Genomic DNA, 15,743 nt, shown 5'->3' with positions numbered 1-15,743 from the left:
TTCTTTTTGTGCCAGGTGTTACGTGAAGTTGCATAAGGCAGTCCAACACTGTTTACAGAAATAAAGACTTTTTTGCCCTTCTTCCTCAGCCATCCTTGTTCTGTGCAGTGTGATGAGTATCGGTGTGACAGAGCACTGATAAATCTTAAAACACAACCCAGGCTGAGAAGCTCAGGTCTTGCACTATACCTTCTGGCATGTGTTTGAGGCTTTGTAGGGAGTCTGGTGTGGCTTCTCAGGATCTTCTTGATAATATAAATATTGAGGATGGATGAAGTGCCCAGGGCCTTGTTTTTGCATTCACATTTGATATAACTCCCACTGGCACACAGAGGCTTATCAGCATTCTTATGCAAGATTTTTAAACAATAGAAAAATATTCTAATTCTCTATTTTTTTTAATATTAGTTTTTTAGTTGTAGTATCACTAAAATATTTTAAAATTTTAATTTAAACTCTGTGGTATCTCTTCAAAGGGTCACATAGTGACAGCAGAACAAGTAGATTAGTTTAAATAAAGTATATATAATTTTAAAACACGGACAGTACAAACACTTTCACATAATCAGCTTTATAAAAAGAATAAATTTAGCTTTGTGAATAAGCTTCCATTTAATTTCTATTTAGAAGACAAAAGCACTGATGATGGAATGCTATTTTTCCTCTTTTGTAGCCAGTTCTTTCTTGCAGTAAGCACATGTATGTACTGCCCTGGTAAGGTGGCTGAGGGGTTGTTTCTGTGAGAATCAAGTGCTTGAGCATCTTCTTGTGGTGTGGCTCTGAGAGGAAGCTGCTGCATTAGGTGATCCAGAGAATGAGGAATGCACCCCTGTATCTCAGTGCCCTTTCCTCAGACTCTGAAATCTCTTCTCTGTTGTAATACTGAAGAATTAATAAATATTATTTGTGTTTTCAGAGATGGGTTGGAGAGCTGAATTTCTCCCCATGGATCACCCTTTGTCAGAGTATGAATTTGATGTTATCATTGGTGCAGACGGCCGCAGGAACACGTTGGAAGGTGAGTGAATGTGTGTTTTTAGCCTTATTACTGTCTTTAGGGTACCTTGAAAGATCTGAAAGTCAGAGCAAAGAAAGAAACAAAGCAGCAGGTTACCTTTCAATCCATGGAAATCTGTGTGAAAGCTGTTATTTTATGTGGTACCTTTTGGTTTTGTTGTTAAGTTATAGCTCAAAGTAAAAGACATTTAATGTCATTACTGCTTCTGAGCTCTGTGTGTTTGCAGTGCATACAGAATGCATTGTGGTGCCATTGGGCTTGCTTCAAGGTTAAGTAATTATATGATGATTTAACTTGAAGGAAGCTGACAAGATATAGGTCAGGAATGGCATAGCCTTTGCTGTTGTGCTGTGAATTTGCCCTATGTGCTTGAACTCGTGACTAAAAGGTGACTGTCAGGTATTTAATGAAGGCAACAGAGGCTTTACTTCTTTGTAAATGAGACTGAACTTCAGAAGCAGCTCCTTTAGAAACAATGGTAAAAGGTAATAAATAGCTCTAAGGTTTGTGGGAGTGGAGGGTGTAAATGTTTCCTGAACTTGAGTCACTGCTGAGAATTCAGAGCACCTGAGCTGTGTTTCTTAGAGAGACACTGGCTAAGCTGCTCCTGCATCACAGGAACAAACCTTTTACTTAATTATGCATTTCCCTTTTAACTCTAATTATATCCAAGCCAGTTTCCATTCTCTAAGTACACTTTTTCCTTTTTTTTAATTGGCTTCATAGTTTGTCTGCTTATTCTTTTATCTGCCAACTACAATGTGCTCCCAGTTAATTCCTTATAATGCTGTACTGGAAATTTCCCTACACTATTATCTGGCTGTCCCCCATAAAACACTGTTTAAATAGTCAGGCACCATCAAAACCTAATTATTCTTACCTCACCTGCAGACTCTATCAAGAGGTTAATGTTTATCATCATACCAGGATCTAGGGGAGTGATAGGTGCACTGAACATATGTACAGAAGCTGGTGTTGTCTTATCAAATCTATCCCAATGAAATAACGAGAGCATATCAAGAAGCACAGAGACTAAAATCCATAACCAATTTATTTCTTGCTATAAAATAGCGTTCATATGATGCCATCTCCAGTGAGCCAAAAACACACTAAGGATCCTCTATTCTACTTCATAATTTAGTAACAGATGAGGGGAACATACAGATGGAAAAACTTCAATGTGTGATTGCAGGATTGTGGCTCAGAGGGCTTTTTTCAGTGAAAAGTTAAAGCAAAGATGGAGCAAGGAGCTTCTCAGTTGGTCTCACCTTGGTAATAAACAGTTAACCCACTAAATATTTTTCAATTCTAAATACCTGTGGAAAACCTCATTAGCTGGTAGTGTGTGCTCCTCAGCTCTGCTACAGAGGTTTCTATTTTTCACATCATTCTCTGCTGCTTTTTAACTGCTGATCTCTTACATATTTTTTCAAGAGCTGTTTATTGCCTATATAAGAAATACCTAACTTGCCATTTAGCATGTTAAAAATGTCTCCCTCCACTGAAATTGACCTGTTATATTCCCAGACATGTAAAAAAAAAAAAATTCACGTTTTTCTTTAGTCATAGTTTTTCCTGAAATTCTTCCCTTAGTTCCCCATCCAACCATTTTTCAATGAGACTTTATCTTGAATGCAGTGCTGATCTAGCTTTGCAGCTGAAAATGGGGAGAAAAGACTCTTTACATTCAAAGGAATTTTGGAGGCATGGTGGAATCTACTGACGGCATGTTGTTTGATGAAGTGTAGGAAAGACATTGAGCTGCCTTGAGCTGACCCTCCCTGAAAGTCCAGTCTGAGGTTTGCAGTGGTTTTAATTCCTGTCTGCTCCGCAGGCTTCAGGAGGAAGGAATTTCGTGGAAAGCTGGCTATAGCAATCACTGCCAATTTCATAAACAGAAATACAACTGCAGAAGCCAAGGTAGAAGAAATCAGTGGGGTTGCTTTCATCTTCAATCAGAAGTTCTTCCAGGACCTGAAAGAGGAAACGGGTGAGTGCATCCTCATTTTTTCCACTACCAAATACAAGATGCAGCAGGGGAACTCTATGTGCCAGGCCACCCTCTTGTTACTGGTATCATCAGTTTTGAATAATCTGTGTAAAATATTTCCAAGTGATAAAATATTGTTGATGTCAGAAGCTTGCAGATGGAGGTGTCCATTTATGGTACAGTGGGATTTTTTTTTTTAGCTTGGGTGTTGCCACATCATGGCTTGTTTTAGTGTTTAAATTTTTCTCAACTGCAAAAATTTCTGCTATGTTGAACAAATTTGGAAGAGCATTTTCAGGGCCCAGAGATTTTCCCTTAAGACATGATTTGTTTTGTTTCTATTCGTTCACATGCTGAACAGCTTAAACCCTTTGAAAAAATCTCTGCCCTTCTGGGAGGAGTTCATTCTTGCTTTTTGATGTGTGGAGCTGATAAACTGAGAAGACCTAGAATCTGCCATAAATACTAAAAATATAAACTGTGAAACACATTTAATGGAAAGGGGGTTCAGAATAGTTGCATTCACTGTTTTTTTAAAAAAATTACTATTGTAATTGAAACCAAACCCCCTGGTTAGACCTAGTGCCAGAGCCCTGGCAACCTGAAAAACACTTTGCTCCCTTGGCACCCAGTTCTACCTCAGGAGCTGTTAATGCTGTAGTTAACTAGATGTTCCCTGAAAGAATGCTGAGTAACTTTAAACTGTGCTGAGAAAAAACTGCGATTGGGTGATGCCACCCTGATTTTTTAAGTTTTTCTAAGCCTTCTGATTCTTGTAACAAACTTTCTCACACACTTTATGTAAATAACTCATTGTTTTGCATTCTTTTATGGAGGAGGAGAAATTTGATGGACTGTTGGTTTGTCCAGTGTCATTGGAGAGGTGGCACTGTCCCCCTCCAATCCACTGTCACTTTTGGAAATCTATAAATGTTGGAGTCAGAAATTAAAAATTCTCTTTTGGCCTTGGAACAGCTGCATGTCTGCATTGTGTTACTTTTTGTCCCACAGTGATAGGCTGGGACCACTGTCCTCTCTTGTTTTGTTTCACAGCATTCTGCCCTCTAATCCTTCATCCCAGCTGGGAGAGGGGATGCAGCCCAAGAAGGAAAGGCACCTGCTGGGATCAGTCCTGTGCTGTTGGTGAATGACACGGGCAGAGCTCTGCGTTCAGTGACAAATGTGTCTGTCTCTCTTTTCAGGGATTGACCTGGAGAATATTGTTTACTATAAAGACAGCACGCATTATTTTGTGATGACAGCAAAAAAGCAGAGTCTTCTGGACAAAGGAGTGATTATTAACGTATGTAAAAATGCTGGCTAAACCTTGTTTTATTTACTTGGCACAGAGTAAGTGTGAACATCTGCATAAATGTTGCTGGATGTTAGACAGGGTGTTTATAGACTTAATCACTTCATTCAAGCTCAGGCCACTTGGATCTTACTCTGACATTTTTAGGATTTGCTTTTCCCCTTCAGTCAGCTCAAAGTTTCAATAGAGAACTGAAAACAATACTTCCTAAATTAATCAGTTTTGAAACTGGCTGAAATGGGATCTTGACTCACCTTGGAAATTCGTGGTGGGATCGTCACAGCAGAAAATAAAACCTCAGTTATTTAAGGGTGAACTTAGCACAGCTATATTCAGTTTTATCAGGCTAGTAAGGAAGTGTAAAAACCTACCCTAGGTTAAATTGCAAATTCTTTAAAGTGGGTGAAACATAATAGAAGAAGGCTATAAACATGATGGCCTGACCTTTCAGGGGTATGTGTGATTTTGAGGTATTTTTTTCTTTCTTTTTTTTCTTCTTCTGTGAAATACAGGGCTTATTTTCTTTTGTTTCTAGGAAGTGTTATGGCACCACTTAAATTTCCCTTTCTGGAAACCCAAAAGAGTTCAATTTTTCTTGGAAAGCAAAGCAGTGCCAAAACAGCCAAGTGTAATTTCCTGAAGGAAGTACTTGTGGGGAGCTGTTAAGAGGGCTTTTGGCTTTCTGATAGGACCACTCAGCTCAGGGCCATGATTCCCTGCCCTTTTGGAGGCCAGGGGCTCCCAGGGCAGAGTTGCTGTCCATGACCAACCAGGGCAGGAGAGAGGAAGGGTCAAACCCCTTGGTCTAAATGCAGTGCCACTAGAGCTTGCAAGGGATGGTGTTCAGGAAATATTATATCAAGTTTTTTTGCATTCTAACTTAAACTGTTAATGGGCTTTGGTAAGTCAAACCCACCATCTTCTACCTCCTGGAGTTCATTGGCCTCAAGCTTTGTTCAAACATAGGCAATTTTTTTCCCTCTTTATTCTTTTTTTTCTTTTCTACTGAGTGTATGTAACTTCAACTGTAGAGTAAATGCACCAAGTAACACAAAATAAAAGAAATAAAATAAAGTAAATAAATAAAAGCCCCATGGCATTTTTCACATACCTGTGGTTCTGTAAAAGATGACCTATGACATTGAGTTCAGTTTCTTCCAGGCTCACTAGATTACTTGAACCCCGCTTGAAGTTATAACAGCTTGGAAATGGAGGGACTAATATCAATTGTGTATTTTTCATTTCAAGCAATTTTTCTGAAATCCTCTTTACTTTCTGTGATTTTGTGTCTGTTTCCATAAATACGTGTCTGTTTAAGATGATGTTTTCGAGATGATTCATCACTGCTGATATGTGTAGGCCCTGAGATTGTGGGGCTCGTGTTTGTAGGTGAGGGCAGTCCCAGGGGATCTGTGGGGAGTTTGGAGCAGAGGAGCAGCAGCTGTGGCTCATCAGAGCTGTTTTCATGACCTACTCGGCTCTGAATGGAAAAAAAATCAACCACCCCAGAGTGTCTGGTGCAACTGGGCTAATAGCAGTTCTGTGGTATCATCTGTGATTAGGGGTCTCATCCATGATTAGGCTGGAAATAGAACCTGCCTCATTAATAATCACTGCCTTTAAGTAGGATGACCTATAAAGGCAGGGTCCTTTACCTCTCTCCCCAAGGAAAAACCTGGCCCAAAAATGAACGGAAAAGCTGCTACAGTCCAGGTTTGAGTGTGAAGTTGTTACTGAGATGTCGAGTCAAGCCTTGAGGCTGAGCCTCCATGTCACAGCATCAGTGCTTCTGCTCTCCTGTGGTTTTAGATGGGGGGTGTATGTGTGCAGAAAAGCATTGCAGTGATGTAGATGACGTCTTTTGATGTGAGGGAAGTAATGTTCTGAAAAGATCACATCACCAAGGAACCAGGAGGAGCTGTAATTTTCCATTGCAAACAAAGCTGCTCGTTCAGTGTGGGCAAGGAAAGTTTCTGTTTGGGGCAGTACCTGTGCTTGTGCATTGGCTTTTTGGAGATGACAAGTGTCACTTGTTTCTTGTTGCTGTGAGATGTGTGGCTCCCAGTCCTGCTGTCAGACTGCAGTGTTCCAGTTCAGAGAGGACATTGGAGTCTCTCATCCCTCATCCTTCTCTCCTTGCAGGACTCTGTTGACACTGAGCTGCTGCTCTGTGGGGAAAATGTGAACCAGAGCAATTTGCTGTCCTACGCCAGAGAAGCTGCTGACTTTGCAACCAACTACCAGCTGCCTTCCTTGGATTTTGCAATTAATCATTATGGCCAACCAGATGTAGCAATGTTTGATTTTACCTCCATGTATGCATCTGAAAACGCTGCACTGGTGAGAGAGAGGCACAGACATCAGCTCCTGGTGGCTCTTGTTGGAGATAGTTTGCTTGAGGTATATCTTGGAATGCCTTCCAAGTAGTATTTTCAGGTTTTTTACTTTACTTCCTTAATCCAACCATTCAATCTAGCCTCCTGTATAAAATGCCCTCTTTTACATGTCTTGAAACAGTGGTGCCTTCTTTGGAATAGATTTTCCCCCTTTTTTCTTTTCTCCTTTATTATGCCATAGTTTGTCATAGCTAATGCTTGGCTGGCAGCCTGTGGCTGAGATCCCATTTTGCTTTATGCAAGTTGTGTTTCTGTCTGAAAACTGTGAGCTCCGTGTCCTCAGCTTGGGTGCATGGCATAATTTTACTGAATTCCATCATAGACAAAAACTTGATCCAAATTATTATTGCAGTCACTTTGTCTTAGTATGTTCCCTTGTTTTTCTTTCTGAAGTGAAAAGTGTATGCTGCAACTTTTTTTTTTAAATTCATGCTGACAGCCTGAGGCATTTGAAAAGAGCAGTCCAAAGCAAATTTAGGAGGTGAAAAGGGCATCTTTTTTTCCTTAAATCATTCTTGAGTCTTCTTTTTATTCTCAGCCTATACCTTTTAGGGCTAAGAAATTTGTTTCTATATGTAGACGTTTAAAAAAAGGAAAAAGTGAAAAAAGTAATCTTCTTCCCCTGCCTAAGACTTAAAGGAGAGGCACATTTAAAACCTGTGTTGCATTTTGACTCTTTCTGGGCTGTTTTTCCTAGACAGTATGTAACCCTGGACTCCAAATTGACACTGAAAGTTACTGTTGTGGTAAGAACTTAGGAAGTGCAGAGAACTAAAGTGTCACTGCTCCTTGCAGCCCTTCTGGCCAATGGGCACTGGCTGTGCACGAGGCTTCCTGGCTGCCTTTGACACGGCGTGGATGGTGCGGGGCTGGGCGCAGGGGAAGCCCCCGCTGGAGATCCTGGCTGAACGGTGAGTGCTGCTCTGCTCCCCGGCATTCCCAGCCTTTTAAAGAGCCACTGCAGGCCTGCAAGGCAGGGGATGTCAGAGTGCTATCAGGAGAAATAGTGTTAGGGTTTAAATCACTGATTTATGGCACTAAAGTGTGGTCCTTAAAGAAATAGACCAAAGAGACCTTGTATTAAATTCTTCAATAGTAACAGCTTTCAGAGTTGGTCTCTGTGATTTTAACTGCATTTTGGCATAGTGGTGCTCTCTTTAGGCTGATAAATATGTGGAGAATTATTATAATGCTGCACCAGAAACTTTTTTTGACTGGAGCAACAAAATCTGTTGTTAAGTACAGCAGCAGTCTTGGCGTCATCATGGTCTGATGGTTGAATTTGCTGACTTAGGTCCTGCTGGCAGCCACCCTGCTCTCCTACAGCTGCCCAGGCTGTTTTGGGGAAGAGTCATGGTTGTGGGAATGCAAGCAGGAGCTTTACTAACTACTGCACTTTGGGAATTTTTAAGGTAGAAGCCTGTGGGATGACTCAAACACGGCCTAATCCCAAATGGAAAATTGAACAGCATAGTAAAAAAAGCTGTGGTGGTTGTAGGAATTGCAGGATGACAGGATTTAGTGCTATTATGTGGTAAAAAAGTTACTTCTTGAGTAGATGTTAAAGCAAAACCAGATGACTAGATGATGTAACCTCTTTTTTTTTTTTCCCTCCTTTTTCTTGCTCACTTCCTGCCTCAGGAAAATGTGGGCATAATCTCTAAGTGTCCGTCTTGTCCTTTTTCTGTCTGGCATTCTTCTGCTGAGTGGGGATAAGGAATGGGATGGATACATTATGCATTTGGTCCCTAACACTTGTCCTGGCAGAAACAAAATGAAGTTTAGGCAGCTGAAAAAAACCCCCGATCTTTTATAAATAAATATTTATTTTACTACATAAATCTTGCATCTTTTTCCTCTCCAAGAGAGAGCATTTATCGACTCTTGCCTCAGACGACCCCTGAAAACATTAATAAGAACTTTGACCAGTACACCATTGACCCAGGAACAAGATACCCAAACTTGAACTCGAGCTGTGTTCGACCTCACCAGGTCAGTACTTAAAAGACTTGTTTGTGAAATCAGTTCTTATTTTATCAAGAGTAAATAGGGCTGCAAGGGGTGTGTAAACAAAATCTTCAGGAGACTCCTTAATTTAGAACCAGCTGCTGATAAAGTTAACCTGGAAACAGAACTGGTTTTTTGTCTGATGTTAGGCTGGTGATTGCTTTTCCTTGTAGGTGAGACAATTATATGTTACCAATGAGCTACAGCAGTGTCCTCTTGAGAGAGTGAGCTCCATTAGAAGATCAGTGAACCTCACAAGACAGGGTAAGTGGCATCTCCTGTTTGCTGTGGCTTAACATTTGTGGCCTTCTGAGCATGAGAAGCTGACTGAAAGGTTTGCTTTCCCCTTTCTGCAGAGTCAGATATTCGACCTAACAAGCTTCTGACGTGGTGCCAGAAGCAGACGGAGGGATACCGAAACGTCAACGTCACTGACCTGACCAGCTCCTGGAAAAGTGGCCTTGCCCTGTGTGCCATCATCCATCGCTTCAGGCCTGACCTCATGTAAGTGACAGCAGGGGAACTCCTTGGCTGAGGCATTTGCAAAGGGCAGGGTAAGACCAGGGCAGCCCTGGCGCTCTGCAGTCCCCTTGTGTGGCTGCTTTCTGCAAGGAACTGCACGCCCTGGCCAGGTGTGGAGGGGGGAAGGATGGGGTTGGGTTTGCTGTGTTTCTTCTAGATGTCCTTGCATGCTGTTTAGAATGAAACAGATGTGCTTTCAAAGAGCTAGGAGGGTTTTGAACCCTATGATTTATCGTGTTTGTGACAGTCAAAGAGGGAAATGTTGGACTGTGGAGATGGAGATTTTGCACAAGTCTGTCCAGGAGAGCACAGAGTCCTCTCACTTGGGCAAAGCAAGGGCTGGGCCTTGAAAATTAACTGCCCTAGAGCTTGTGTGTAAGCCAGCATTCCCCTTCTGGCACAGTTTCTGGGGTCCTAGTGCTGCATGCCCCAACTCCATGCATCTGAATATTTTGTAATGTCCCATAGTTAGATACAGGAAGGTCAGTGTGTAACAGGTGTCAGGAAATAGCAATTGCTGGCACTGCTGGGTGCAGTCGGCAGGGTGACTCTCTCTTCTCACCAGTCTCCAAAATGCAGTGGATGCATTCTCTTGTCTTCCTGCAGAGCCTTAGGAGTCACACATGAATTACTGTTATCCTCCCTTTATTGTGGGTAAATGAAAGGAATGATTGAACTTTTTTATGAGGTGTGATAAATTGGAAAAGAATAGGAGTGGTACCTAGAGTGCTTGTTTGTACAGTTTTGCCAGAGGAAGAGCTGAGATTTTAAGAACAGGAATTTTTTTTTGGCCTTGTGTTGGTTTAAAAGAATTAGAATTCTGGATGTTTTTGGGAGAGTGGATACAGAAAGCAAAGTAATCTTTGCTGACTGTGGAAAACATGTTCTCTACAGTGCTCTCTACAAGGTCGATAAATTTATCTTGAGCTAACAGACCTCCTGCTGTTCAATTAATGTTGTGTTTGGATCTTGTTGGCTTCTTGCATTCAGTGAGCCTGCTGAAGGACTTGGCTGGATGAAAGCTAGGCAGGCAGGAGAGGTGGCTGCCAGTGACAGCTCCTAGCTCCAGAAATGGGCAGTGGGTGGGTGAGAGAAGAGGAGAAATTCTTTGGGAATTCAAAAACTCGCATTCCACTGTGAGGAGAAAGAAACTTCCCTGCCTGGAGCTTTGTAATTTATTTACATGTTTATTTTAATCATGAATTTTGGAAGCTGTTCAAAAGATCAGAGTCTTAGAATAGATCTCATAGAAAATGGATTAGAGAGTGAATAACAGAGTTCCAGATGTGTGATGCACTTATTTAGTGCACTGCTAAATTAAGTTATGACCTGGGCAGGAGGTCCCTGCTCAAACCGTGTGCGTAACACGTTAAAAAAGGAAAGGTAGTGTCTGTGCATGTGTGTGCACACACATAATATGCTACTTCCATAGAATGCTGTCCTAAATGTCTTCCTCCTGGCTTTGATGATTTATAAAACTAATTGAACCTAAGTAATCTCTTGCTAATGGATGAAGTCTGTAGTAGTTCAGCTGTATTTGGAGAAGGAAAAGGTTTATTAGCACTTCTGAGGAAGAACTGCGTCTCTCCAATAAATAAAAGATATTTTTTTTTGTGGGGCCACATCAAGGACCAGTTCAGTGAAAAAGCTTTTAAATTCCATTTCTGGCAAAGTCAGTATTTGCAATGAGGGGATTTGTGTGAGGCTCTTGTAGCTTTGGCCCAGTGAGATGCTGGTGCTGCTGTGCCACGGGAGCGCGGTGCGTCCCTGAGTGGAGCGGGAACGAGCGATGCCGCTGTCTGTCTGTCCCCGCAGTGACTTCGAGGCGCTGAACGAAGAGGACGCGGTGAGGAACAACCAGCTGGCCTTCGACGTGGCCGAGCGGGAGTTCGGCATCCCCCCGGTGACCACGGGCCAGGAGCTGGGCTCGGCCGGGGAGCCCGACAAGCTCAGCATGGTGCTCTACCTGTCCAAGTTCTACGAGCTGTTCCGCGGCACGCCGCTGCGCGCAGTCGGTGAGCGCCGCGCCCCGAGCGGCTGATGGGCACTGCTCTCCAGCCGACAGGCTTTTCCCGCTGAGGCACAGTAGGAATTTTCCAGAATAGAAATCCTATTTCGCCTAAATCAAACTATTTTGATTTAGGCGAAATGTGTATCTTTGAATCTGTAGTTTGCAAACATGGCTGTTTAGTCTGACTGCCTGTTCTCACAAAAACCTATGCTCAGAGAAACAGCTTCAGCTGAAGGACAGAGATAAGGAGGGGGCAGACAGACAGAGCAGGGTCAAAATGAGCCAGGAGTTCTTTCTGATAAAGAAGAATTAGTGGCAAATATCACATGAAATCAGTAAAATGAACTTAGTGTGACATTGCATGCATATGTGTTTGAGAGGGAGATAAAAAAGGATCTGGAGCTCCCAGAGGCACGCATGTCATGTTAGGGTGATGATCCCCACATCCAGCACTGTAATAAACATACCGGCTTTACAGCTTCCACAAAAGCTGTGGAGTTTGTTTGCTCCCACAAATCACCAGCAGAGCCCTTCAGGCCTGCGAGAGTTACCTCGGGCTTAACACAGGAAATGGGGGAGAATTTGATTGGAGACCAAGGTTTTGTGGGTCCTTGGTGGTTTCAGGGAGTAGGAGCAGCTGGATAACTGCTGCTTGACATCATGGAGGGCATGTATCAAGTTGTTGGTGTGATTCCCTGGTAGCACACTGATGCTTGTCTTTCTCTCTTCCTTTTTTTAAAAAGCCACCGTACATTGTATGTATTTACTTTTATTTGTCTGTGTTTCTTGTATATAATTGCTACCAGCACTCAACTGGAAAACTTTGGCTTAGAATAATTTAAAAACAAATCTAAGTAAATATCCTAAGCAGTTGTTTTTTCAACAGATGCTGCTGAGAAGCAAAATGGAGAAAATAATGATCCTGATTCACTAAAATCATCAAATTTCATCTTTAATAATTATATCAATTTAACTTTACCAAGAAAACGAGTACCAAAGGTGAGTTGTGAAGCAAGACTTGCCCTGTGAATATTTTTTTTTTCCTGAAAAGATGAAAATAAGCTTTCAGACTCAGAAATAAGGGGTTTATATATACACTGCTAAAATTTTCTGAGCTATTTCTACCTGTAAGAAAGGGTCCTGTAGCTCTGTATTCCTGGAGTTAAATATACAGCCATTTCATTTTATACCAGTTCAAATAATCAGTGCTATGCTAGACTGTTTATTGACTGGGAGGGAGTGCTGCTTGTTGAAAAAAGCAGTGATTTGCACAGTTTTTGGATGCTGTCAGGGTTCTGAAGAGAAGCTTTCCAGCTCCTACAGAGGAAACCTGCAATGGTGACAAACAGTGGGCAGGTTGATCAGCAACTTTGGGATAACAATCTCTTAGTCATGCCCGTGTACTTTTCTCTCTTGGTTACTTATTAATGAAAACTTACTGACAGCCCCTGTTATATCCCTGTATTATAAAAAAAACCCCATGCCCATGTATGCTGTGATTAAGGACTACAGAGCCTTGAAGCTTTGCTGAGGCCTGAGTTAACACATGTACACATCTACTGCATTTCTCAGTATTTTAATATACTGCTTTTTAAATTTGTTGCTCTCTTGTCTTGTAGAAATGTGATTTCTATTTTTTTCACCTGAAGAATTACTCCAGAATTTCCAGATACTTCCTACACTGGCTTTTGTCTTGAATATTTTCCATCCTGCAAACTCTTTTTCAAAACCTATGGATGATCAATTGTCCAGTAACTTAAAATATCCTTGTTAGGAAATAATTTTTCCTGCCACCCACGTATACACAAAACTAAGTGACATGGTTCCCAGATAGCCAAGCAGTGAGAAACCAAACAGGCAGAATAAACTTTGCATTTTCTTGTGGGTGACTTCTTTAGAAGGAAAACCTTTATCATGACAACAGTGTTGTTTTTCAACGAGTTGTTTGCAGAAGTAAACAGACTTTTAGCAGTGGGGAGAGCTTTCCATTACTGAGCCATAGAGCCTCTGATTAACCTCTTGTCATGAAATAAGCCTTCTGTCATAGCAGGAGCTGGAGTTCTTGGCAGTACATGAAAGCACGAGGTGATTTGCTTGAAGGGCCCCTCTGGTTTCACACCAGGGGAGCCCATTGGAAATGAGAAGTGGAAGTGTTATTTCCCAAATCAGCTTGGGAAACAAGGCATTGTGTGCGAGGTTTTGCAGCTCTGTCACGGATGGGCTGTGAAACCAAGCAAGATGGCTTAGGGTTCTTGGATTAGGACAGACTTGAGAGTGCCATAACCAGCTGAAACTAGCTGAGAAATTAAGCTCCTTGGAAAGCAATTGCTTGAGTTCAGGGTCTGGCTGTGGTTTGTTTTAGGGTTCTTTCCCCTGCAGAAAGTGGTGCTGAGCATTATCAAGGTGTATATATATCAAATGTTCTGTCCAGGCTTTAGCAGAGCAGAGAGTGTTGCTCTCTGAACTTCCATGGCTTGCAGTTTGTCCTTGGATTGGGCTGGAGGAGGGATCCTTATCTGGGCTGTGAGAGACCAGGAAGCGGGGCCTGGAGCTGGGCTGGCTGTGGCTGTTCTGGCAGCCTGTGCTGGGCTGGGTCATGTTTTCCATTCTCCTCGGAGTGTCAGCCCGGCTGGAGAGGAACTGAGATTTCCTGTGCTCCAGACTAATAAATGAATGGAGGTGTTTACACAATGCAGGGCGCAGCCCTTTTGGAGTCCTGCTCGGCAATTAAATTGCTTTGTCTTTCACTTCTTAGTCAGCGTGTTAATGAGAGTCCTTTCTGCCCCATCTCTGAAAGGCAGCATCTTGCTTTGCTCCACTCACTCAAGCAAAATCTGCTTTTATGTGGCCCAGGCTATTATGCAGAATACATTGTGCTGCTTTGTGTTCACCCTTTCTGGGTTGACTGATGACTGTAGGTAGTGCAAAGCTGGGTTTTACTGAGCTGCTGCTTGAAAGACAACGTAGTAAAGCAAAGTAATTGAAATATTGTCATCTGAATCCTTTGGTGTTTGCCCACAGGTTGTTTGGGATTACTTGTCTTCATTGCATAATGATTTATTACAGTCTATATGTAAAAAGGAAGCCTGCATTCTTTGCTCTTTCTTTATTTCTTTTTAAGGAATTCCTTTTACTCTTTTTATTTGTTTTTTAAGTTGGCTGAGCAGACACGACACTAAGTTACAACGTGGGCAAATGCCAATAAGTGGAGTATAGTTTATTGTTCATAAATTATCACCGTATCAAATCACCACGACTGAATGTTATAAGAAGTGATAAAAATTTGCCAGCATTGACTACTTTTCAAATTTGTGCAGACTGAGTATGAAGTATTACTGATTTGTGTAATCTCTAGTTGAGTAAAATAGTGAAATATGTTCATGGCTCGAGCATTAAATAAGCAATTTGTTTGCTTAAGTGCTGTAATGTTCAGCCATAGTCAGGGAGGTGAACCTTATGAGGGAGACAGACCTTTAATGCAGCCAAAAATTAAAGTATGACTGTGCTATGAATTCATGATCTGCATGCAGACAGATGGTTCAAGAGAGATTTGGGGGTTACAGTGAAAGACTGAGGGGTTTCTGGATTTTGTTACTTCTCTGGAAAACAGTGCAGTCTAGCTGAAAATTCAGAGAATTACTCATGCTGTAAAACCATCTTCTTCAAGGATGTGTTAATACTTTATGAATTCTAAACTCCTCAGCACTGAAAGAGGGAAAGATAAGCACCAAGTTGTGGGGCCTGTTCAGCACAGTGTACAAGCATGTGTTCTCATGCACTGGAGTGCAGTGAGAGCTCCCAGTCAGGAACTGTGTGATGGCTTTTACTGCCCCGACGCCTGCATGGGGAGCAGTCCTGTGAGCTGGGGGGTCTGACAGGGGGACAGCGAGACCCCCTGATGCTGGCACTGCTCACTGTGTGTGCCTGGCTGAGCACAGCCCAGACTCACCTGCCTGGGGATGGAGCTTCTCCTGGGCTGGGAGGAGCTGCTGGGGTAAACTTGGGAATTGCTGCAGTAACCCATGGAACTTCTTTTGGCTTTGCCCTTTCAGGCTGAAGGGAAAACAGAAGAGAATGAGACGAACAAGAGGCGTCGGAAGGGCCTCTTTGGTGTCTTTGAGCAGGTTGGTGTTCAGTGGTGCCCACCCGTGTCCACATGGGCACCAGAGCTGGGGAAGCAGTGGGAGCTGGGGGGACGAGGTTTGGCCTTTGGAGCATGGCACAGAAGAATCCTCTCCCTTGAAATCTTGAATTTACTGTGGTGTGCACTAAAGAAGAGCTAAATGAATTTTAATCATTTGGGAGGGAGTAGAGCATTAACTAAATTGCACTAGTTTTTGTTCTGACACAGGAACATTTAAGGTATTGGTTTGTTTTTCCTTTTCCTAATTGTCTATTTAGACAATTTTTTATTTGAAGAGTTTACATTGCAGCTTGGTTTCCAGCCCTTCTCTGATTAGTCACCTTTGTGACTCTGCTTTATGATT

General features: G+C 42.2%; 1 protein-coding gene across 2 annotated transcripts in view; it reads left to right on the top strand.

The window, feature by feature from the left end:
* Positions 1–15,743, top strand: part of MICAL2 (microtubule associated monooxygenase, calponin and LIM domain containing 2) — a 51,901-nt gene that overhangs the window by 18,493 nt on the left and 17,665 nt on the right. For both annotated transcript variants that reach the window (XM_058025966.1, XM_058025965.1), the window contains exons 4-14: positions 917–1,018; positions 2,853–3,008; positions 4,211–4,311; positions 6,463–6,720; positions 7,512–7,627; positions 8,582–8,708; positions 8,897–8,987; positions 9,080–9,227; positions 11,061–11,260; positions 12,143–12,255; positions 15,309–15,380. In XM_058025966.1, the coding sequence (XP_057881949.1) occupies positions 917–1,018; positions 2,853–3,008; positions 4,211–4,311; positions 6,463–6,720; positions 7,512–7,627; positions 8,582–8,708; positions 8,897–8,987; positions 9,080–9,227; positions 11,061–11,260; positions 12,143–12,255; positions 15,309–15,380 (1,484 nt within the window). The remainder of the gene's footprint in view (positions 1–916; positions 1,019–2,852; positions 3,009–4,210; positions 4,312–6,462; positions 6,721–7,511; positions 7,628–8,581; positions 8,709–8,896; positions 8,988–9,079; positions 9,228–11,060; positions 11,261–12,142; positions 12,256–15,308; positions 15,381–15,743) is intronic.

Source organism: Melospiza georgiana, chromosome 6, assembly GCF_028018845.1.
Source record: "Melospiza georgiana isolate bMelGeo1 chromosome 6, bMelGeo1.pri, whole genome shotgun sequence".
Taxonomy (NCBI): domain Eukaryota; kingdom Metazoa; phylum Chordata; class Aves; order Passeriformes; family Passerellidae; genus Melospiza; species Melospiza georgiana.
Note: the sequence above shows the minus strand (reverse complement) of the source record. Positions and strands in the feature narration are given on the sequence as shown.